The following is a 23,497-nucleotide window of genomic DNA, read 5'->3' as shown; positions in this document are numbered from 1 at the left end:
AGATATCTCTGTCAATCTTCTCCTTCCTGTGCAGGCTCTTTCCAACAGGTTGATTGTTCCAGGAATCCCCCACCCCAGCCCTCTGGCTCATAAGCACCCTCTGCCTGGATGGAGAGCAGATAGCTAGCAAGGAGGCCGCAGCCCCCATCCCAGGGTCCCAGGAGGGCAGGCAGTCTGGCTGAGCAGGGAGGCTTCCTGCTACATTGCTTCGTGGGGCTGCAGTCGTGCTGGTTGGGCTCAGGAAAGACTCAGGTGGTCCTTGAGTAGTTGGGTGAATGGCCAGTTGGTGGTCTAAGCACCTCTTCTGGTGGCTGTGCTCAGGAAGCACAGGATGGGAGGGTAGCCAGTGGGCCAGCACTCACCTTGGTCCTTAGTGGCCCCAGAGAGCTGCCAGTCTGGTTTTGAGCTGGGGCCAGGTGGGCACCGGTGGGTCCCCAGGGGGGCAGGAACTGCCCCTTCAGCTCTGTCCCTGCCACCACTGGGGGAGGGCATGTAAGGGAGGAGGGTTGCTGTCTGGTCATGTGGTTGCCTTTGAGCAACCAGATCCTGGGACAGAAGCTGCTCGGATGATTGACCTGCACTTCACTCCCCTGAGTGGGTGGCCCTTGGCCCCATGGAGCCCTGTGGGGGGGGCACCACCTTCTACTGTCTGGACCTGTTGGAGTTCAGCCCAGAGATGGCGTTTCCCTTGCCACCTTCTCTCAGCACTGTGGGCTCCTAGGAGACCCTGGGGGGTGCGGGGGGAGGCAGGTGAGCCAGCCTTTACCCCCTCAGCCTTGCCTTCCTCTTCTGAGGAATGAGGGGCTGCCATGGGGGTTTATAATTCTGCCTGGGAGTCAGAGACCTGCGTCAGCCTGCAGGCAGTCATCAGCTGCCTGACCTGTTTCCTCACCTGTCAGGTGGAGAGATCAACATGGACAGAACAGCTATGGAAGTACCTCCCCCAGTGCCAGGCTCCAGAAGATCTTACCTTTGTATAGCAATTTACAAAAGACTTTACCCCCCATTTTCAAATGGTTCTCATAGCAGCTCCTGTGAGATCCTTGGCAGCTCAGATGGGAGCGACCTGGGCGAGGCCTCCCGGCTCCTAGTTCAGTGCTGGCTCCATTCCTTGTTTCCACCCAAGGGGACCCCATCCCATCTCTTGGCTTCTATATTCTTCCTGACATCTTTCTGACCAGCACCCCTTGATGGTAGCCGGGGGGGGGGGCAGCAAGGAGACCTATCTGAGAGTTGGGGTCCTTCGTCCAACCTCCCCACCGGGGCTGAGGAGATTAGAAGAAAATCCAGTTCCCAACACTGCTGGTAAAAATGGGGCTTCCCCACCCCAGGGGAATGTGTGGCCCCCAGAGTGGGAGAGGGCTGAAGGCTCCCACTTGCCTCCCACAGGGACCTGAGGAACAATGTCATCAGCACGGTGCAGCCTGGTGCCTTCCTGGGCCTGGGGGAGCTGAAGCGTTTGTGAGTGGCATGTCCCGCTCCCCAAGCCCTCCCAGCCCTCCCCCTCCCTGGAGATGGTCCCCTGGATCCCATGACCAGCTATCCCTTCTTGTCTCCCCACTCACAGCACCTCTCTCTCCACACAGTGCATGTGGGGGGTAGATGGGGGAGACACTTCAAGCCCATCTCCTTGTTCCTCCTGCTCCCACATGAGCCCCGGCCACACACGTGTGTCCCGCACATGCGGATCCGTGTGGACCGTGTGGCCGGCTTGCTGAGGTTGTGTATGTCCCCCTAGAGATCTCTCCAACAACCGGATTGGCTGTCTCACGTCTGAGACCTTCCAAGGCCTTCCCAGGCTTCTCCGACTGTGAGTGACGGGCAGTTGGGGTGGGGGTGGGGGGAAGGCTCGCCTCCAAGGAAGGGTTGGGAGGAAGGAGGCAGCAGCAGACCCTCTTAGGCCCCCTGCATTCCCTTCACTTGCTCCTCCCTCCTCCGGCCCAGGGAGACCCTAAGATCCTGGCTCCCTGTTCCCTGCAGAAACATATCTGGAAACATCTTCTCCAATCTGCAACCTGGGGTCTTTGATGAGCTGCCAGCCCTTAAGGTTGTGTGAGTATCTGTTCCCAGCCCAAGGACTCAGAGCCCTGCTGCCTTTCTCTGCCCAGGAAGGACACACATAAGCATCATGACCACGGTGGCCGGCCTTATGAGTAGGCAGGATGGGCAATGGCTGAAACCGCCGTATTTGCCTTCCCACCATCGCCAGGCTGGGGGTGCGCGCGTACCCCCGTGTGCCCCTTCCAGCTGCAGTCTCTCGCAGGGCTCCATCCCCACCCTGGAGCCCACACTCGCTGTGCTCTAGTCGGTGGCCCCTCTCCCCGTTCTGCAGGGATCTGGGCACCGAGTACCTGACATGTGACTGCCGCCTGCGCTGGCTACTGTCCTGGGCCCGCAATCGCTCCCTGCAGCTGTCTGAGCACACGCTCTGTGCCTACCCCAGCGCCCTGCATGCCCAGGCCCTGGGGGGCCTCCAGGAGGCCCAGCTGCGCTGCGGTGAGCACATCCCCCCCTGCACACCTGCCCCTTGGTGCAGACGCGCTCCAGAAGGGCCCCCCGCTGGCTCCGCGCTCCCTCTGCCTTAAGGGTTACTGGGTGGTGGGCGCCTTCTCCAGGGCATGCGTCCTCTCCCTCAGATCCCGCTGGGGGTCCCACCCTGGTGCATGAAGGCCTCCCCACCCGTGTCTCCTCCCACAGAAGGGGCCCTGGAGCTGCACACGCACCACCTCATCCCGTCCCTGCGCCAAGTCGTGTTCCAGGGTGACCGGCTGCCCTTCCAGTGCTCCGCCAGCTACCTGGGCAATGACACCCGCATCCGCTGGTACCACAACCGGGCCCCCCTAGAGGGCGACGAGCAGGCGGGCATCCTCCTGGCCGAGAGCCTCATCCACGACTGCACCTTCATCACCAGGTACAGGCCCTGCTGCCCTTTCCCAGCCCGAGGCATGGGGTGGGGGAGGCTACAGTGCCCATCAGCCGCCCCCCGAAGGAGCCCTGCTCAGTCAGACATGTTCTGGAGAGTACGGTCCTGTGCGTGAGAGCGCACGTGTGTGTTTATGGAAATCCAGGACTGAGTCATAAATGGTCTTGGCTAGGCGATAGAAAGTCAACGCCTGGTAGAAAGAAAAAAAAAAGATTACAACTGACGGTTCTTTAGTGCTTTTACAATGTATATAGTGACTCTCACCAAATTATGGGACTGAATCTCTCCAAGAGACTTGCAAGGGAGGTCTTATTAATTAGCTCCATGCTAAGGGTGGGGAAATTGAAGCTCAGGAAAACCATACCAGAGGGCCAGTCGGAGTTAAAGGAGTATGTACTTGTATCCCTCGCTCCGTCAAAGAGAAGAGCCCCGAAGCTCCTGCCCCGCACGCCCTCAGTCAGGGGCTGCGTGCGGGTGGACGGGGCCAGGGCGCGTAGGGAGGGTGGCGCGGCCACCGAGAGTGCCTCGCGCGCAGCCAGCCCTCCGCCCGCCCGCAGCGAGCTGACCCTGTCTCACATCGGCGTGTGGGCGTCAGGGGAGTGGGAGTGCTCCGTGTCCACGGCCCAGGGCAACGCCAGCAAGAAGGTGGAGATTGTGGTGCTGGAGACCTCCGCCTCCTACTGCCCCGCTGAGCGCGTCGCCAACAACCGCGGGGACTTCAGGTGCGGTGCCCTCTGCCACCCCGGCCCCGCCCCCACCCCCGCCCCGTGCCAGCTCCTGCGTCCCCGTCGGAAAACACGCCCCGCCCGCCCGGGCTGCCCATCTTCTGTAAGGCCCCGGCCCCAAGTCCCACTGTCTTGCTGTTGTTTTTACAGAGACCTTATCTTTTTGTATAAAGTCCCCATCTGACATATGCTGTGCAGAACAAAAAGTTTGGGTGGGTTTTTTTGTTTCTTTGTCTTCTTTGCATTAATAGTTTACAAAACTTTTCCACAATGGATATCAGATTTTAATACCCCCATGGGCATCTCCGTGAGGAAGGGCAGGTATTATCCTCCCCATGGACAGCTGAGAACACTCAAGCCCAGAAAGGGTAAGGGGCTTGAAATCAGGGCTCCAAGTCTGAAGAAACACGGACTTAGAGAGAAGGTGGAGCTCGGGAGCCCCGCGGAGCCCGTCGAAGGCCAGTCCGAATCCTCTCTCTGAATCCCTCCCCCAGGTCCCGAGGGGTTCAGCATCCCAGGTCTAAGGGCAGAGGAGGGACCCTTGCTCTGAGGAGCTGGGGCATCAGCAACCTCCCGCCTCTGCCCCCAGGTGGCCTCGGACTCTGGCTGGCATCACAGCCTACCAGTCCTGCCTACAGTACCCCTTCACCTCGGTGCCCCTGAGCGGGGGGGCCCCAGGCACCCGAGCCTCCCGCCGGTGTGACCGAGCTGGCCGCTGGGAGCCAGGGGACTACTCCCACTGTCTGTACACCAACGACATCACCCGGGTGCTCTACACCTTCGTGCTGGTGAGGCCAGGAGAGGAGAGGGGCGCGGGGGGGAGGGGTGGCATCCCATCAGCTCTGGTTCTGGGGAATGGGGAGGGAGCCCCCTCATGGCTGTGGGCTCTGCTGCTCCTCCGATCTGTGGGCGTGAGCAGTGAGGGGCTCTTGCTCTTCTCTTCTAGCTTTTCTCCTTCTAGGGCATTCAGATCCCTCCTCCTCCCCCTCCAGGGCCACTCCAAGCATCTTTATTCCCAAACACAGCAAGGGCAGCCTGAAGGAGGAAAACAAGGACAGTGTGAGGTCGTCCCATTATCCTTAGGCCAGTGGTGTTACAAGTGGGCGGCTCTGAGTCCTGATGAGTTCATTCCTTCCATGTGCCTCCTGTCTTGATTAGACCCAGCTGGTGGGCTAGACCCCTCTCCCCAGGCCTTGTCGCCCTGAGCTTCGGCACAGACAAGGGGGCCCCCTAGGGGCAGTTCTTGGGGAGAAGGGGCACAACTGGACCATCTCCTTTCTTCCTTCAATTCTCCCAGATGCCCATCAACGCCTCCAATGCGCTGACCCTGGCTCACCAGCTGCGCGTGTACACGGCGGAGGCAGCCAGCTTCTCAGACATGATGGATGTTGTCTACGTGGCTCAGATGATCCAGAAATTTTTGGGTTATGTCGACCAGATCAAAGAGGTGAGATTCAACCCGGCCTCTGGGGCCCTTGAAAACCGCCCCCCATTTGCTCAAGCCTCTTGTGCCCCTAGCCCCTGGGCCCCACACCCCACTCCTGCCCTCAGTGACTCCCCCCTCCCCCGCCAGCTGGTGGAGGTGATGGTGGACATGGCCAGCAACCTGATGCTGGTGGATGAGCACCTGCTGTGGCTGGCCCAGCGCGAGGACAAGGCTTGCAGTGGCATCGTGGGCGCCCTGGAGCGCATCGGGGGGGCTGCCCTCAGCCCCCACGCCCAGCACATCTCTGTGGTAATATGGGTCAGCTGGGAGGGAGCTCCTTGGGGAGCCCAGCCCTGGGAGGGACCTTAGAGTCAACTGGGGCCGGCCCTTGCCTGCCAGGAGGAAAACACTCCTGTCTCCGGGCAGCAGGTCCTCCAAGTATGCACCTGCCATGCGCCCAGCTAGCAAGAACCCCCGCGCATGACTCAGTTGTGCAGAATCTGCCTCCAAGTCGTCAGGGGCAGTGGAGAGGGAGGGGCCAGTGACGGGGAGAAGTTACACAAGGCTTCATGGTGGGGAACCGAGTTGTAACGCTAGCCCAACGGAAATAAACTGGAGGAAGAGTAAAAGGAGCCGAAGGGATGAATATAAGAGGAGACTTGGAAGCAGGGCGACAGCACTGTGATGGAATGAGGAGTCACGGAGACTCCTGCTCCCTAAGAAGAGGGTGATATTGCCAATGGTGGGTTGTGAACCAATGAACAACCACCACAGAGCATCTTCTACATGCAAGATACTGTGCTAGGCACCCCGGGTGGTGTAAGGAGGTTGGACGTGGACCCTGCTCCATGGCTTGGCTGGGGTGGCAGGACTAGTATCTGCTAAGAGGTGAGCCAGATACCAGGTAGGGTGCAGTCAGGAATAACGTGTAGGGGGGGCACAGCCTGAGCGAACCTGCAGGGAGGGACTGGGCAGTGGCGGGCAGGAAGCCAAGAGAGAGCCGCCGTATCTCAGATGGGGGTGTGACAAGCTCCCTGTCCCTAGAACTCAAGGAACGTGGCATTGGAGGCCTACCTCATCAAGCCCCACAGCTACGTGGGGCTGACCTGCACAGCCTTCCAGAGAAGGGAGGCAGGAGTGCCAGGCGTGCGGCCCGGGGGCCCTGGCCAGAACCCCTCACCAGAGCCCGAGCCCCTGGCTGATCAGCAGCTCCGCTTCCGCTGTACCACAGGGAGACCCAGCATCTCTCTGTCCTCTTTCCACATCAAGGTGGGCACTGGGGGAGGGCCGTGGGGGCGGACGTGCCTAGACGCAGGTGCCTGGGGCGGGGGGGGGGGGGGGGAGGGGGGTGGTGTGTGTGAGTGGAAGCGGATCCAGAAAAGGGGTTCAGGGGAGGTGGGAGGAGGGGACCGGAAGGCCTCAGAGTCCTAGGGGTTCCCAGATGTCTCTGAGGAACTCCAATGTCCCCCCAGAACAGCGTGGCCCTGGCCTCCATCCAGCTGCCGCCCAGTCTGTTCTCGTCCCTTCCGGCTGCCCTGGCTCCCCCTGTCCCCCCAGACTGCACCCTGCAACTGCTGGTCTTCCGAAATGGCCGCCTCTTCCGCAGCCACGGCAACACCTCTCGCCCTGGAGCTGCTGGGCCTGGCAAGAGACGCGGTGTGGCCACCCCCGTCATCTTTGCTGGAACCAGTAAGGGACTGAGCTCCCCGTGCTGCACGGAGTGCTCCCAAGTGTCTGCCCCGTGCCCCTTCCCCCTGCCCTCCCCTCACCCACAGCCCCCCTAACGCCCTGGGGGAGGGGGCCAAGGAGAGTGGCCACTCAGCATTTCCCAGAGGGATAAGGGACAGGGACGTCCTCTCAAGGAAGGGACTGCTGGAGAAAAGGCTCTGGAAGACATTGGAATTTATATCCCAGATCTGTCAAATTTCAAAAGGGTTACAAACCCCCCCCCCACCCCGAGTCCTCTCGTCACCTTCCTGTCCCTCAGAACTACCTTCCCCCTTCCTTTCCCTGAGCCCAGCCATCACTCATTGGGCATTTAGAATGGGCCACCTCCCAGTGCTTTTTGATTCATCCTTGGGTCTCCCTGGTGAGACGGACAACCTGGAAGGCAGGGCCCGGACTGGCATCCAACTGCATCTGGAAGCCCAGCGCACGCCCTGCCCCGGGGGGCCTTGCTGTCTCGCTGCTGCTTAGCTCTGTAGGGCGAGCCTCCCGCGGCCTGGTTCTACCCATGTGGACCTCCCTCTCCCCTGCAGGTGGCTGTGGTGTGGGCAACCTGACCGAGCCAGTGGCCATTTCGCTTCGGCACTGGGCTGAGGGGGCTGGACCTGTGGCAGCTTGGTGGAGCCAGGACGGGCCGGGGGGCCCTGGGGGGTGGAGCTCCGAGGGCTGCCAGCTCCACTCCAGCCAGCCCAATGTCAGCTCCCTGCACTGCCGGCACCTGGGCAACGTGGCCGTGCTCGTGGTGAGTGGGATGGCGGTGGGAGCTCGGGAGGACCAGGGACCAGGGAACGGGGCTGAGGTGGGGGTGAGGGTAGGGGTATTCTGATCCCCTGGAGCCACATTGAACTACAGAAAGGACAGCGGCCTCATCAGGCCTCGTGACTGTAGGATTCATGGGGAAATGTCCCTCTGGTCTTCCCCACACCTTTTCATCTTTCAGGAGACAGGGAGGTCCTGCCCCCACTCATCGAGACAGATGGATCTGGAACTACCCAGCCCGGTCTTCACATCCTGCACTCTCTGAGACCCAGATTGTTAAAGTGGGGGGAAAAAATCTGGGACCATTTCTCCTTTCTGGTCAACCTCCTCACTCCTGTCCGGCTCCCCCTCCCTCACATTTTGCACTCCCCTTTCCCAGATCCTGAGCAGACGTGCACCTGGATTATAGACAGAAACCTCCCCCCCTTTCGTCATCTCTGATTTTTAGGCTGAGAAAAGTCCCCAGAGGGGCAAGAGACGAGGAGGGAGGGACTGGTAGATCATTAACACTACCTGGGACTTTCTATGAGTGGCTGTCTCAGCACTTACGTCTTCGCCCACCTGGATGGACGAGGGGCCGAAGCTGAGGACCAAAGCTGACCGGGCTTGGGAAGAGGAAGAATGGTGTGGGGGACTGGCCAGGACTCCATGGGGTGGCCTCTACCCCTGGCTTCCTACTACTTCCTCCTCCCTACTCTTTCCAGGAGCTGAGTGCCTTCCCCAGGGAGGCTGGGGGCTCCGGGGCAGGGCTGCATCCTGTCGTGTACCCCTGCACGGGCCTGCTGCTGCTCTGCCTCTTCTCCACCATCATCACCTATATCCTCAACCACAGGTGGGGGCCCCTGCGGGGGGGAGGGCATGGAGGGAAGGCTGTGGATCTCCCTGAGTACTGGCCAAGGGTTCCTTTCCCAAGTGGGCCCACATGCCGTTCCCAGGCTTGCCTAGCATTTTACTGGAAGGCTCTAGGGCTGGAAAACACATTTTGGGGGTTAAGCCCTCCCTGCCCTGGGGCCTCTCTCACATTCACACACATGCATGTGCACAGATATCTGCCTTCCCCCCTTGCTCTCCCAATGGCCTGAAGACCCCATGGGCCTGACCTTGGGTGGGTGGCCCATTAATTAAAGACTGTTTCTGGGGCAGCTCCATCCATGTGTCCCGGAAGGGCTGGCACATGCTGCTGAACCTGTGCTTCCACATGGCCATGACCTCCGCCGTCTTTGCAGGAGGAATCACACTCACCAACTACCACATGGTCTGCCAGGCAGTAAGCAGGAGAAGGGGCCGGGGGGCGCTCCAAGATGAGTGATGGCAGCCTAGGCACAGAGTCGGGAGGTGCAGGGGAAAAAACAGGGGCTCATGCTAATAGGTCCCAGCTGCACGGTTGTGTCCAGCCTTGCTGGGGTGGGGGCCATGGGAGTCGGGGTGGTAAGAAATAGAGAGACTACGAGATGGGTCTTCAAAGTGGAGATTGGGGATCTTCAATGGAGGAGAGGTCAGGGACAAGGCAGACAGCAACGGCAGGGTTGTGAAAAGTCCCCCAAGTGGGAGAGAAGCGTGGGGTGGAAGGAGAGAGGGTGACAGCAGGGACAGAACCTTGAGGAGGCTCAGGGTAGAGCTGGGGGTGGGACAGTGGGAGGAATGGGAGAGTAATACTGCGGACTGGGGCCCCGGGGTGGCTCCAGTAGTATCAGCCTGGCCCCCCAGCCTCTGTGGCTTGACCCCGCAGGTGGGCATCACTCTGCACTACTCTTCGTTGTCCACACTGCTCTGGATGGGTGTGAAGGCCCGAGTCCTCCACAAGGAGCTCACCTGGAGAGCGCCCCCTCCACAAGAAGGGGACTCGGCCCCGCCTGCGCCCCGCCCCATGCTCCGGTACTCGCCTCCAACTATCAGCTTTGCAAGGGTGAAGGGCTCCCAGGCGGGTGAAGGACGCCTCCAACTATCAGCTTTGCAAGGGTGAAGGGCTCCCAGGCGGGTGAAGGACACCACCGTCTGTTTTCCCAGGGTGGAGGCAGGGCGGGTCCAAAGTCCTGGGTGAGCACTCTCCAAAGAGAGAAGAGGCAAAGCCCTAGGTGGCACCAGGTTGCCCAAGGCCATGGAGTGGGTGCATCCTTAGGGCTTTTCAGGGCTGACAAGGCCAGGGAAGGAAGTGACTCCAAAGGGCGTTGGGTAGGGATCCTGGCAACCCGAGTGGCACGCTGACTTCTGTACTGTTTCAAGTGAGAGAACAATTCTGGCCTCTGTCCCTTAGAGCAGTCATGGCCAAGTCCCCTAGGAACCTACTGAGCCTGCAAAAAAAATCTGAGAGAATTTAAAGGGGAAAGAGAATGGGACAGAGACCCCGAGTCAAGGCTTCTGAGCATCTGTTTCCAACCCACTTGGTTCCCCACATCTCTGACCGCAAACCCCATTCCTCTCCAGGTTCTATCTGATCGCCGGAGGGATCCCACTCATTATCTGTGGCATCACAGCTGCAGTGAGCATCCACAACTACCGGGACCACAGCCCCTAGTGAGCGCCGCTGCCTGCCTGCCCCACACCTACCCGCCCCTACACCGGATGCCTTCTTCTTCACTGGCGGGGGCACCTGCAGGCCCACCCGGCCAGTGACCCAACCCAAACCCACGCATGTTGCCTAAGCCAGTCTCTGCCTTGCCACTCACCGTGTCCTATGTCCCCAACCACCCAGCCACCTCAGACATGCTCCCCGTCCTCACCCACTGCCTGTGTCTCCCCTCAGCTGCTGGCTGGTGTGGCGTCCAAGCCTGGGAGCCTTCTACATCCCGGTGGCTTTGATTCTGCTGATCACCTGGATCTATTTCCTGTGTGCGGGGCTGCGCTTAAGGGGTCCTCTGGCACAGAGCCCAAAGGGGGGCACCAGCAGGGTCTCCCTGGAGACAGGGGAGGAGCTGAGGGGTTCCACCAGGCTCAGGAGCAGCGGCCCCCTCCTGAATGACTCAGGTTCCCTTCTGGCTACTGGGAGCGCTGGGGTGGTGACACCCGGGCCCCCGGAGGATGGTGACGGCCTCTATTCTCCGGGAGTCCAACTGGGGGCGCTGGTGACCACGCATTTCCTGTACCTGGCCATGTGGGCCTGTGGGGCTCTGGCCGTGTCGCAGCACTGGCTGCCCCGGGTGGTGTGCAGCTGCCTATATGGGGCGGCGGCCTCCGCCCTGGGACTCTTCGTCTTCACCCACCACTGCGCCCGCCGCCGGGACGTTAGGGCCTCCTGGCGTGCCTGCGGCCCCCGGGCCCCGGCCTCCCGCGCCTCACCCCGGGCCGAGCCCGCCGCCCCAGAGGACGGTTCCCCCGTACTCGGAGAGGGCGCCCCCTCCCTCAAGTCCTCCCCGAGCGGCAGCAGCGGCCACGCGCCGCCCCTGGGCTCCTGCAAGCTCACCAACCTGCAGCTGGCCCAGAGTCAGGTGTGCGAGGCGGGGGCCCGCGGGGAAGGGGAGCCGGAGCCCGCGGGCTCCCGAGGCGGCCTTGCCGCCCGCCACCCCAACAACGTGCACCACGGGCGCCGCGCGCACAAGAGTCGGGCCAAGGGGCACCGCGCGGGGGAGGCCGGCGCCAAGAACCGGCTCAAGGCGCTGCGCGGCGGCGCGGCGGCCGGGGCGCCCGAGCTGCTGTCCAGCGAGAGCGGCAGCCTGCACAACAGCCCGTCCGACAGCTACCCGGGCAGCAGCCGCAACAGCCCGGGCCTGCAGCTCGAGGGCGAGCCCATGCTCACGCCGTCGGAGGGCAGCGACACGAGCGCCGCGCCGCCCCCCGAGGCCGGACGGCCGGGCCAGCGCCGCAGTGCCAGTCGCGACAACCTCAAGGGCGGCGGGGCCGGCGCGTCCGAGCGGGACAGCAAGCGGCGCTCGTACCCGCTCAACGCCGCCAGTCTCAACGGCGCGCCCAAGGGGGCCAAGTACGACGACCTCGGCGGGGCGGCCGCGGCGGCGGGCGCCTGCATGAAGACGGGCCTCTGGAAGAGCGAGACCACCGTCTAGGGCGGGGGCGGGCGACCCTGTGGGACACGCGGCTTCCCTGGGGCCCTAAAGACGTCCACCGGTGCGTCGTCAGCAGGTTTGAGGGAGGCACACCGGCGTTAGTCCCGGAGGCTGGGGAAAAGGACAGGCAGAAGGCCTGCCACCGCCCTGAGCGCCGTCCCTCCGGGGTAGCGACGATCCCAGGACCGCGAGCGGGATACATTTCCGTCCCAGCCCAGGCTAGTTTGGGCAGTCGACTCAGTGCCGTCCAGGGTAGTGGGGGAAGGTGCTGTCGGCCCCCAGGTGGGCCCCTCCCTAGGTACTCCCCACATCTCATCCACCCTGCCTCGCTGGTGGCCGTCCGCCGCATCAGGAAAACACAGATGCCGGGAGCTTGAGAACCGTGTTCTCTCCTCACTGCCCTCCTCTGCAGTCAGCCATCTGTGCCTAGATCCTAGGGCCTCTCCCCCACCCAGCTTTCAGCCAACTAGGCGGCCAGCCTAGCAGATGTGCCAGGTGGCCAGGACCCATAGGTGCTGCTTTTAAGATAAACTATGCAAGAGAAGGTGGAACAGTGTGCAAGGCAGCCCTGGAGATGGCCTTCTAGGAAAAGGGTGCACAATCGGGGACAGACACGTCCCACAGGAGTGGTGCACAAATCATACAGCAGGGCTTTAGAGGTGGTGCCTCAGGACAAAGCCAAGGCCCTGCGCCTAAGAAGCTGCCTCTGCCAGATACCCAGGAAAGATCTGAGGCAAGTAGAGAGTAGTGCTTAGATTTGGAGTTGATCGCAGTCCTGCCCTAAACCTGACCCTATAAACAGTGCTCTGAAGAGAGGCGCCACCACAAGGCCGCAGGCGGGGCTGGAGAAGCACTTACTGTTTGATGACAAGACCCACATCCCCAGTCTCAACCTGCCAACACTGAGGCACTGGGGAAGAGCACTTCCCTGCCTCCATGAGGCCATATGCAAGGACCATTCCAAGAATTTGATCTCTAGCTCCGTATTAGGGAGAAACCTCCCCAACATCTAACCGGCTTCCTGCCTCACAGAAGCCCAAGCTGAATCCCCCAGGGCAGCAGGTAGGGTACCTGCGGCTCACGTGGAGCCTTTACTACTTTCAAACACCAGCACCCATATTTCCCCCAACCTAAAAGCAACCACCAGCCTTTTACTACAGGACCCAGTGAAAAGTGGAGGGAAAGCTGAGCCCGGGGAAGAGGAACAGGAAAACCAGACCTGGTCCAGGTCCCCTCTCAGTGTCCATATTCCCGCAGTCTGATCACCAAGGCAAAAGACAAAAGGGAGGGGAGAAAATCCACACACCTTGGGATGAATCCTGTTATTTATGCTTGCTGCACAGACAATATTAGACCAAAAAAAAAAAAAAAAAAAAAAAAAGCTTCGTATTATTCTTCCACGTACGCTGGCTGTTTACATACCCTGCCAATGCCTTAGCACTGGAGAGCTTTTTGCAATACGCTGGGGAAAAGGGAGGGAGGGGATGAAAAGTGCCAAAGAAAACATGTTTTTAAAAGCTCGGGTTTTATACAATAGAATGTTTTCTAGCAGATGCCTCTTGTTTTAATATATTAAAATTTTGCAAAGCCCTTTGAGCTATATAACTTTAGTCCACCCACGGTCCTTTTGTTATGAGGTAGAGGATTCTGTGACCCCTGTACATGAGAAACCACCCATGCCTGTAGACGGACGCAGGATCAAGAGGTGCCCAGTTCCCATCCGCTGAGGGCTGATGGCATTCGCAACGCCAACCGCTCCACACCAGCAGGGAGGGCCCATAAGGCCTGCAGCAGCAGTGTACCCAAAGCCAAACCAGGGGAAAGCCTGACATTCTCCAGCCAGTCTAGGAGGGAAGCCATCCCTCATAATACGAATGTGTGCACCCTCCTCTCAGGGATGGGATTCTCTCCAACCCAGTTGTCCCTGCATCGCTCCTGACTTCTGCTCCAGGACCCAGGGTCCAATTAACTGCAGAGTCCCTTGGTTCCTTTAAACAAGGAAAACAAAACAAAACAAAAAAACAAACCTGCCTCAGGACTCACATACACTTATTTCTCCGGATAGGACAGGCCTATGATCAAGCTGCTGTCCAAATGGTGGGAGTGCTCCCTCAGATGCACATCAGGGAGGGTTAGAAACCCCCGTGGCAGCCTGTCTTGCAGCTTGAGCTTTCTGAAAGTCCCTAACTTCCTGAGGGGTACGCAAATACTGCTCTATTTCACTGTCAGAAATATCCTCATCTCCGGTGGCCGTGGAGATAGGGGGTGGGGGACAGACCCGCTTTGGGGGCTTCAGCATGCAAGGTGGGAGGAGAAGGGCAGGACTGGCTGGCCGCTTGCCCTCGGGCAGATCTAAGGACCTACTCGCCACCTCCTCTTTTCCCTGCCCTGGCCCCTGGCCCCGTGCCTGCCGCTCCTCCTCCCCGGCTTCCGACTCTGCCGGTCCGTCTCGAAAGGCCTTGCGGACCAACGTGTGGCGGTGCTGCAGGAGGTCGCCGATGTGCTTCACCACAGACCGTCTGTCGAGCCTCAGCACCTGCAGCCAGGCCAGCTGCTCAGCCATCCGCAGCAGCACAGCCAGCAGCTCCTGCAGGCGGGAGGAAGCAGGGCAGGGCAGGTCCACATTTGCCAACTTACAAAACCGGGCAAGGGAGCATGTCAGACGCTCTGAAGGCTGCAGCGACTGCCAAGCCAGGAAGGTAGCAGCAGTGATGACGGGCAAGGGATGCCGCCCGGTCACCAGCCACGTCTCATCCGCCAGCTCCACCAACTGCAGTGTGCGCGACAGCATCTTCTCTTTGTCTTCCACGTATTTGGCTGGCACGGATGGGGAAGCTTGGAACAGTCTGAAGCTGAAAGAACCAAAACGAGAGTCTGGGCTCCGTGCCTATGGGGGAGGGGGCTGCTCTGCCAAAGTGAGGAAAAGCAGTCTACTCACGACGGGCAAGCTAGTCTCTCCCCTTGGAACACTCAAGCTCGCTGGGCAGCGAGTTTCTACAGGTGCTGAGAGAAGACAGGTGGAGTGTTCTACTTGTGTGGTGAAGGGCAGGAGAACCCACAAGGAAGCGCACGTTTGTCAGCACCCCCGTCAGCCATTATTCTGAGCGCTTTCCAAATGTTCTCCTTTCATCTCCTCTACACCCCATTATATGCATTTATAGTTTAAAAAAAACAGGCCCATAGTCATCCAGCTAGGAAATAACCAAGCAAACCAAAACCAACACCACTTGACACTGACAGCCTTTGCTTTCTACGGTATTTTTCAGAAAAAAAGGAAACACAGCTACTTAGGAGGAAAAAAAAAAAGGCCCAAGCTTCTGCCTCCAGCCCCATCACTAACATCGTCTCACCTGCATTCACAGATGATCCTGCTGAGGCAGGGCTGTTACACACAGCCAAGCAGGCCATGCACAACAGGAGAGCTGCAACTCAGCAGCCCCGTGCCAAGGCTAACACCCACTCTGCCTGCAACATTAGGCTGCAGTAAGGCCAAAGGGATTTGGAAATGGCACCAGTTTAGAACTGTAAAACGGATTAACCTTATTAATACTAGACACGAGGGAGGGAGAATAGATTTTTCTCCCAAATCCCTTTCGAGGGGCTTTGGTGAAAAAGAGCCAGCCACAGGTCAAAGGACGTAGGTCTAAGGAGCCAGCCCATCCCAGGGTTTCCCAGCGGGCGAGTACCTGCTGCAGTAAGTCTTCACCAGGTCTGCCAAGCACAGAGATGGCACATCCAGCCCCAGGAGCTTCACTATCTGCATGTAGGTGCCAGAAAACACATCCAGATCTGCATACAACAGGGTGCAGATGGTTCCCATGGTGAGGGGCCAGTTATGCTGCCGGCAGGTGATTAAGACACAGCACCCAACTAACACCTCCTTCTTCTGCAGCCTGGCAGCACGGATTCCAGAGTGCCGGTAGGCCTGCTGGTAGTAGGCAACTGCTGTGTCCTCAAATGTCGATGGCAACTGCAGGACTCGGCAGAGGTCTCTCACTCGGCGGAGACCTAAGAAAGCCCACCACAGGAGTTAAGAGGGGTTGAAGGCGCTACCGTGCAGCTCCTAGCAATTTTTGCTAAATTTGCCTCCAACACCAGATGCAAGAATAATGCACCTTTCTACGATGACAAGAGTGACATTTGGTGAGGTCATTCTAAAGACAGATCTGTGGAAAGAGTCAAGTTTAACCCACCATTCTTTGGAGGCTGGCTTGATTCAGAGCCAAGCCAAAGTATGATCTGGGATATGCGGCTCTACCTCTAACACGGCCGACAAACCCAAACTGTACACTGAATTAGAACTGTAGGCTCTTAGAACCACCTCCATTCCTTATTTCTATTTACCATTCTCTTCTACTCTACCGTACACAATAATGCTGAAAAGCAAGAGGATGGGCTGGGCCATCAGGAGAATTTTCTTTAAGGTCACCACATCACAAAAGGTTGATTCTCACCTCGTTGCTGGCTGCGACTAACTTGTTCGTTTTCCCCTGTGCTTCGGGAATAGGTTACTTCTGAAAGATAATGGACAAGAAACAGCTTGTTTAGCCTTTATTCACCAGACCCCTGGCCTCCCACCACACAAAACCAGAGAGAAATCGTATCATTAGGCTCTGCTCCCTGTCTCACAGAAGGTACCCATTTTTGCGCGTTAGAAGTCTATCCAGTCTTCTATGTCCACAAGCAGTATCAAATACAGAGACTGAGGAAGGTTAGGAGTGCACTAAAGTGGCTCTGAGTGTTCCAAATTTTCAGCCCACCCTCCTGCATATCCAATCCAGGCAATCTTCCTGACTTGATTTTGAGGGCTGCACTGGCCAGGGACTCAGAAAGCAAAGAAAAAAAAGGATGTTTTTGCCAATTAGTACTAAAGACTACTTCGGGGGTAATAATTTGTCCGTATTTGTAAAGAATTGACCCACAATCCTTCCATCACACCCAGACTAGGTAAATTGAGTGGAACTTTGTTTCTCTTTGTTTCACTTGGTCAACGTTTACTATTCTCTCTCTCTCTCTCTCTCTCTCTCCACACACACACACACACCTGGATGCCAGATATCGCACTAGGTGCTAGAAAAACACAGATGAAGGGCAGTCCCTGAGCTCCTGCAGCTCACTCGGTCGCTTTCTCCCGTAGTTTAACACACACGTGGCGAGAGGGCGCGAGAGGAATCAGAGGACTCTGACGTCAATCCCTCACCACCCCAGGCTACACCCACGGCCCGGGAAAGGCCGGCACAGATACCTCGGAGGTTGCCTTCGTCGCTGAAGGTGGTAGTAAGGACCCCCTCGGTGACCACGCAGCCACAGTCTGAGCACACCAGCTGGCTCTGCGAATAGTGCGAGTCTTCCACGAGCTCAGTGGACCCGCAATCGGGGCAGTGACCGCCGCCCGGCATCTCACAACCCAGAGCCGCGGAAGCTTTCAGGTATCCACTCCTACGTCCGCGACAGCAACAGCGGAGACGCAGGAACTAGGAGGGGAGCCTTCTAAGAGCTGCACCTTTCTCTTCCGGCCAGAGCAATCGCGGTATACGTAGGTAGTTCTGTCTGCCGACTACGCGTCACTTCCGGTCCGTATCTCTGCGGGCTCGGGTAGAAACGTGAGCTAGGAAAGAAGGTTCCTGCTGCGGACACCGTCTTCGCGTTCCCTGGTATCTGCGGTCAGTTTGACTGGGGGTTGAATTTGGGTGAAATATCTACCTACGTGGACACACTTAACAGACAAGAAATTGTTGCCGTTCCCACAACTCTCCTTTCTGAAACTGTAGGAGAGTCGTAGATTCTCCGTTTCTCTTTGGTAACAAATGTTGATTTTGGCCATGGTACTGTTTGCCTAAAAGGAAAGAATATTATAGTGAGAGAGCAGGAAATTGTGTTCCACTCTCCAGAGCGGCTTTTCCCAGGCAAGTTGTTTCCTCTCTTTGCAGTCTGTTTTTCTAGAATGAGGGAGTTGAATGAAAATCCAGAGTGGCAAACACAATGCTTTCAGAGGCTAGGCAAGGAATGTCTGAGGAGTTGGGAGTGGAAGAATATGGGGGTGGTGAGGCTTTGGGCAAACTGGAGGCTTCAAGCAGATTTAGGTGTTTTTAAAAGCTGAGCTTTAAGATACTCCAAGATTCTGACTCAAAGTTACTAACTCGGTACAGTATAGATCAAAGAATCTTGAGCAAAATTGTGCCTCTAGTTACGCTATCATAGAAACCAAGTTTACACATTTAAATTCTGTCTGTTATGTTTGAATATAAATTAAAAGTCACCAAAAGAGAGTATTTTCTAAGTAAATCCTAATTGCACTTATGAAGAATAAAGATTTTAATGCTTAAAAGTTTTAGAATCAGCTATGTCTGAAAAACAAGAACATTGAGTTAAATGACAAGTACCACCAGAAGCCTGTCCCATATGACTCCAAGAAAGCAGATGGGAATCAGCACAGCAAGTGCCTAAAGTGTATGTGGAGAATTTGTTTCTTGGGCTGACAGTAAAGAATTTCAGGTAGGCTCTTGGCATTAGCAGATTTTAGGAACTGTTGTGGGCTCAGTTTCAACCTTACATTGGGGGTTGAGGATGGAAACGTAAGATCAGCACTTTCCACTGAGAACAGAAAATGACTGGACAGCTCTATGCAGAATGAATTGAGGAATAAGGATGTTTTGTCAGACCTTAACAAAATGGGATACTCCCATGAGGAATAAGATACAGGTTACAGCTGCCTTCCTTAGAAGACTAATAAATTATGCATTCTAGAGAATTTTCAAAATAAAAAATGGAGCTTATTAGTCTGAAGAGACAGGTGACATAATGACCATATACCCAGAGAGTCCTCAGAGGATTTGGGCCTCAAAAAGAAGGGGATCTGATCAGACAGGGCTGTAGGTTCTTTTGAAAGAGCTATGATCAGTGGTCAGGTACACAGGATTCCTTGTATGCCTGAGGAGACAGTGAGTTCCCTGGACCACAGTGGGGAACAAGGGCATTTCTGACACAAAGATTGCATTTTATCTACAATCCAAGCATCAGCTTTCTCTGCTTCAGATGTCGCTTACCTTTAGTATAAATTGGGAAGGAGGTGCTGTGCCTTACAAGAATTGTCCATTCAACAGAAGCCCCCCTGGCTCATAAGTTCCTTCCCTCTGCCCATGGCTATTCCCTAAACCTCCCCTGCTTTGCTACAGGCACAACAGAATTTCCTGCACCTTGGACCTCAGTGGGCTGGCAGGATGCCTTTCCACTGACCAGCTGTTGACCTGTGAACATAAAGCAGCCAGATTTCCATTTTCTCATTTTCCATACCAGCATCACGAGACTGTTAATGTACTTTGCTGAAGGGTTGAGGAACTGAAGGTATTGTAATAGAAATGAAAAATATATTTGTAAAATGGGAAATTTCATAAGACTCTCCTCACAGTTCAAGAGGAATGCATTAAAAAAAAGAAGCAAACCAAACCAAAATACCTTCAAAAGTTGTCAGCCCCTTCTTTTCCAGTTTCTTTCCTTGATATCCAGACCTAAAGACACCACTCCATTCCCAAGAGATTTCTTTCTCACAGCATAGAACCTCTTCTCCTTTCTAGAGAAGTCCCACCTACTACCACAGGACTTGATCATGCTGGAACATTCACCCCCTCCCCCCAACCAAGGGATGCAGTAATCCCCAACAGTCCACACCCTTACATTTGAATTACTCACGCTAGCCCCACACCACAAGGGGGATCAGCACAATAGCTTTGGGTGGGCACTGGCATTCCAAGTCCCCTTTCTTCTAGACTTGCCCACTAGAGTGAGGTATGTGATAAGGATTTACTTCTGGCTATCCAGCAGATAAATATTGTATGTATGCACACACACACTTGTCAGAGACATCCATTAGTTTTAGACAATACCATCGACATCCTGATTGGAGTGGAGAAATATGTCTCCAAAAGCAACTGCATTGGGAGTGCTTCTTCACATTATCATACAGAACAGCATCGGACTCCTCTCATCCCCAATTTTGTGCAGATCTTGACCCTAACTGCATTTAAAAAAAAAAAAAAGTGGGATTTTATTAGAATCCTCTACCCATGATAGAAGCCTCAAAATTCTGCTTTCCCCAACATTACTCATCATAAAGTGGAAGATCGATTTTGTGATCCTCCAACCAGCACCTCTAAGGGGTAGAGAGGAGTGATTCTGTTTTCCAGTCACAAATGTGTGATACCATAAGAGAGCCTGGCCCTCAGATGCAAACAGGCTGGGAGGTAGGCAGGACCCAGGCCAGAAGGTGGCGCACTCTATTAAGACGTGTAAGTCGAGGGGACCCTGGTTGCCTCAGTCACCTGGCTGGCTCAGTCCATAGAGTATATGACTCTGGATCTTGGGGTCATGAGTTGGGGCCCCATGTTGGGGGGGTAGATTGTACTTAAAATTTTTTTTAAAAAGACTTGTAAGTCTGGGGTTCTCTACTTTCTTAGGAAGAAAGTGATTCATTTAGGAAATGGATTTGCCTTCCCCTGGAAATCAGGACAGACACAACATCCTTGGTGCCCTTCCCCCCGCTACAGACTCTTCTAAGAATTACCATCGTTCAGTGATAGTGATGATCTGTTTACCAGATGCTCCTCAAGCCCCTCTCCACCACGCCACCCCCCAGCTTGTGAAACTGGAATCATGTTTCTCGTCTCTGTATCACCAGTGCCCACATGGTGCGGGGCACATAGGCTTTGGAATGCTGAGTGCCCAGAATGTGGGGGATTTGTGTAGAAAGCTCCTGGGGAGGGGAGGCTGTTGGAAGGCCTGCCCCAGCCATGTCCCGATGTGAAATACTGACCTTAAGGCCACAGTTCTTTCCAGAAAGGTAGAGGAAGAGGGTTTTCTGATGGACAAGGAAGGCACTGACAGTGTGGGATGGAAGGAAGCTCTCACCAGTCCTCCCTCCGAAGAGGGATGTGTGTATTCTAGTTAGTTGTTTGCCTGTCTGGCTCTCCCTCTGCTTGCAAGTCTTTGTGGGAATGATGTGGCTCTCTCGGCCCCGTGTCCAGGGAGCCCCTCCTACGGTGAGGGCCGGCACTCGGCAAAGAGCTTGTCAACTCCTGTGACTACCCGTCCCCATGTCCCCACGCTGGGCCTGTCAGGAGCAACAAATAGACTAAATTTCTCAGAGGCAAGACAATTCTAATTTAAAATAAGTAACCGGGGAGAGTTGGGCCGCCTCCGGTCCTTAATCTGGCCTCACCGCTGGGCTCCTCCCAGCTCAGCTGACTGAAACGTTGTCACTCTAAGCCAGTTTCGCTCTGAGCCCAGGACACTCTCTCACTGTCACCCTAAGCCAGGCCGCGGCTCAGGCCGTGCAGTCTTCCTGACTGGATTTCCTTCCCATCACCTCAGCTCTTTGGTGGATACTCCTTCTTCTCTACCACTCATGGAGACACTGCCATGGCATAGAGACCTAAATCCTGGCGCCAGCTAACTTCCCTTGCTCATATCCGCTTTCCTCTTTTGGGGTGTTTATTCCATCCCCACTACCCACTTTGCCTTTTCCGGGCAGAGGATTAATGTGTTCAGTTTCTTTCACTCCTAGGAACAAAGGCACCTGAAAACTCTAAGAAGGTGGTCACAGGCCACAACTCGCTGCCCACACTGAGAGCATGAATACCAGTCAGCTTACTTACCTGGAACTTCCCTCCTCAGGGCAGCTGTGGCTTCGCTGGCCTCATCGGGAGGGGAAATTGAGTCATACCTGCCTGCTCCAATCCTCTAGGATTCCAAGAGAATCAGAACATTCTCTCTCTGACCCCCAAAGTGATCCTAGACTAGGGGTGAGCAAACTCTTTCTGTAAAGGGCCAGACAGCAAATATTTAGGTTTGACAGATGGTAAGGTCTCTGTTACAACTACTCAGGTCTGCTTTTATAATGTGGGAACAGCCATAGACCATGACGTAAGTGAATGGGCATGGCTGTATTTCAATAAAACTTGGTGGGCACTGACATTGGAATTTCATGTCATTTTCATGTGTCATGAAATATTGTTAATTTTTTTGTTAAAAAATGTAAAAATTCCAGTATTCAGTGTGGTGGTGTTGACAGGTGGTCATCATTCCGTACATTAGATCCCCACACTCATTCATTTGACGTTAAAAAAAAAAAAAAGTAAAAATCATTCTTGCCTCGAGGGCCATACAAAACCAGGAGGCAGGCTGTACTTGCTGACCTCTGTTCTCCATCTCCAGGTCAGACAGATGAGGAGTTCAAATCCGTTCTGAAGTACTCACTGTGTGACCCTAGGGGAACTAAAGTTCCGATGCCCAAGACTCAGTTTCCTCATCTGCATAATGGACATACTGTCTACCTTGATGAGAATTAGAAATAGGACATGTCGGTGCTTAGGGAACAGTAATAATGCAGTAAATGAGCCTTCCTTTTGCAGTCAGGGCTCCGCCTGAAGTGCACTTGCTAGGCACAGTCAGGAGCAACTTTCTCTCACCTCTGTGAGGGCTTATCAGAGGCACCAGGGTGACTATTTCCAGGGCACCAAGACAGGTTTCTGAGTTAAAAGAGTCAAGAGGCTGAGGACACTCCCTCGGGAGTGTTTGGGGCTTTGGAGTACGCTGGCCTCACAGAGCTAAAGGAAGCCTGTTTTGAATGCGAAGTAAAAGCTCCTGCCTTGCCAGGAGGGCAAAACTACAGAGTCCCCAAGGTGACACCTGAAGAGAAGCCGAGGGAACAGGGTCCATCTGCTTAGAGACTGGGTTCCGGGGCTAAGGGAGCCTGTGATGTTTGGCCCACAGCTGAAGAGATCTACCCACGCCCTGTTAGTGGCTGTTTTCCCTGGGGCGGGGGGTGGGGGGGGCTGGCTGGAAGTAACCTGGATAGCGTCTGCAGCCACCACGGCTCTTCTGTGGGTGTCTGGGGGGGGAGGGGGAGGGGTAGTTGGCTGGGGCACCTTCTCCCCCGGAATCACTCTGTCCTTGTTGCAGAACAGTATCCAAAGGCGTGCAGAAATGTTCAAAGCTATCGTACTGTACTGCGTACTGCATGTTCCCATCTTCATTTTAAAGTGTATCTAAATACATAGCTCCCCCCTCCCCCCCAGGGGGCTTCATAAGCACTGCCTGCCTCTGTCTCTCTATAGTGTGACTTTTATCACGGAGCAAGAAAAAGTGTCTCCTCCCTTTCAAGAGGTTGGGGTCCTTGGAGCATGGACTATGGGTGGGAGGCAGGCAGACCTCGCATCTCATCAGGAAAGGCTCCGAGTCCCGGGAGAGCTGAGCTCAGGAGAAGATTCTCCGTGCTTCCCTAATACCCTCTACTCAGAAATGAATACAGAGTTGACTGAACCAGGGATTTGGCTCCCAGGTCTGGGGCAGTCTGAAGCCAATCTGAATTTAAATCAAGTCCCCACAGTGAAACTTTTACTCTCTAGGAAATCGGGGGGTGGGGTGGAGGGATCAAGGAAGGGACCTCATTCATATGCTCAGCCAAAAGTGCCCGGTTTCAAGGAAGAGGTAGCAGCTCTTTGCAGTGGGGGCAGAGAATTCAAATGATGTTCTTCTGGTAAATGCCATGGTCCCTGCAGGCCAAGATGAGGGGCGTGTCATAGGGATCAGAGATGTCCCAGCCTCTGCTGGAGAAAGGACACTGGGACCTCTGGGCCCCAGGCAAGGTGGCAGCCACAGGAATCCAGATGAGGGAAGCTCATGGGGTAAGAAACACTGGTCACTCCCTAAGAGAGGTTTTCTTTTCTTTTTTTTTTTAAAAAGACTTTATTTATTTATTTGACAGAGAGAGAGACAACGAGAGAGGGAACACAAGCAGGGGGGAGTGGGAGAGGGAGAAGCAGGCTTCCCGCAGAGCAGGGAGCCCAATGCGGGGCTCGATCCCATGACCCTGGGATCACGACCTGAGCCGAAGGCAGATGCTTAACAACTGAGCCACCCAAGTCTCCCGAGAGGTTTTCTTTAA

At 55.9% G+C, this 23,497-nt stretch overlaps 2 protein-coding genes across 4 annotated transcripts in view; one reads left to right on the top strand and one right to left on the bottom strand.

Moving 5' to 3' along the window:
• Window positions 1-11,913, top strand: part of ADGRA2 (adhesion G protein-coupled receptor A2) — a 33,344-nt gene extending 21,431 nt beyond the window's left edge. For 2 of the 3 annotated variants that reach the window (XM_064585553.1, XM_045879831.3), the window contains 17 exons: window positions 1,390-1,461; window positions 1,739-1,810; window positions 1,981-2,052; window positions 2,333-2,496; window positions 2,698-2,911; window positions 3,481-3,645; window positions 4,238-4,436; window positions 4,946-5,095; window positions 5,222-5,383; window positions 6,119-6,343; window positions 6,547-6,763; window positions 7,333-7,541; window positions 8,263-8,390; window positions 8,702-8,825; window positions 9,288-9,433; window positions 9,983-10,072; window positions 10,302-11,913. In XM_064585553.1, coding sequence (XP_064441623.1) covers window positions 1,390-1,461; window positions 1,739-1,810; window positions 1,981-2,052; window positions 2,333-2,496; window positions 2,698-2,911; window positions 3,481-3,645; window positions 4,238-4,436; window positions 4,946-5,095; window positions 5,222-5,383; window positions 6,119-6,343; window positions 6,547-6,763; window positions 7,333-7,541; window positions 8,263-8,390; window positions 8,702-8,825; window positions 9,288-9,433; window positions 9,983-10,072; window positions 10,302-11,556 — 3,664 coding nt within the window. In that variant the 3' untranslated portion in view covers window positions 11,557-11,913. The remainder of the gene's footprint in view (window positions 1-1,389; window positions 1,462-1,738; window positions 1,811-1,980; window positions 2,053-2,332; window positions 2,497-2,697; window positions 2,912-3,480; window positions 3,646-4,237; window positions 4,437-4,945; window positions 5,096-5,221; window positions 5,384-6,118; window positions 6,344-6,546; window positions 6,764-7,332; window positions 7,542-8,262; window positions 8,391-8,701; window positions 8,826-9,287; window positions 9,434-9,982; window positions 10,073-10,301) is intronic. The other variant, XM_064585554.1, reaches the window with a different exon arrangement.
• Window positions 11,914-13,079: 1,166 nt separating this feature from the next.
• On the bottom strand, window positions 13,080-17,090 carry BRF2 (BRF2 RNA polymerase III transcription initiation factor subunit). The gene is made up of 4 exons (XM_045879833.3): window positions 16,802-17,090; window positions 16,011-16,070; window positions 15,243-15,564; window positions 13,080-14,408 (listed from the first exon to the last, which is right to left on the bottom strand). Exons 1-4 carry the CDS (start codon window positions 16,953-16,955, stop codon window positions 13,679-13,681), a joined length of 1,266 nt encoding a protein of 421 aa, XP_045735789.1. The 5' UTR covers window positions 16,956-17,090; the 3' UTR covers window positions 13,080-13,678.
• Window positions 17,091-23,497: the final 6,407 nt, after the last annotated feature.

Source organism: Mirounga angustirostris, unplaced genomic scaffold, assembly GCF_029215605.1.
Source record: "Mirounga angustirostris isolate CCGP_5_RB_7025 unplaced genomic scaffold, mMirAng1.0.hap1 SCAF_2, whole genome shotgun sequence".
Classification (NCBI taxonomy): Eukaryota; Metazoa; Chordata; class Mammalia; order Carnivora; family Phocidae; genus Mirounga; species Mirounga angustirostris.
Note: the sequence above shows the minus strand (reverse complement) of the source record. Positions and strands in the feature narration are given on the sequence as shown.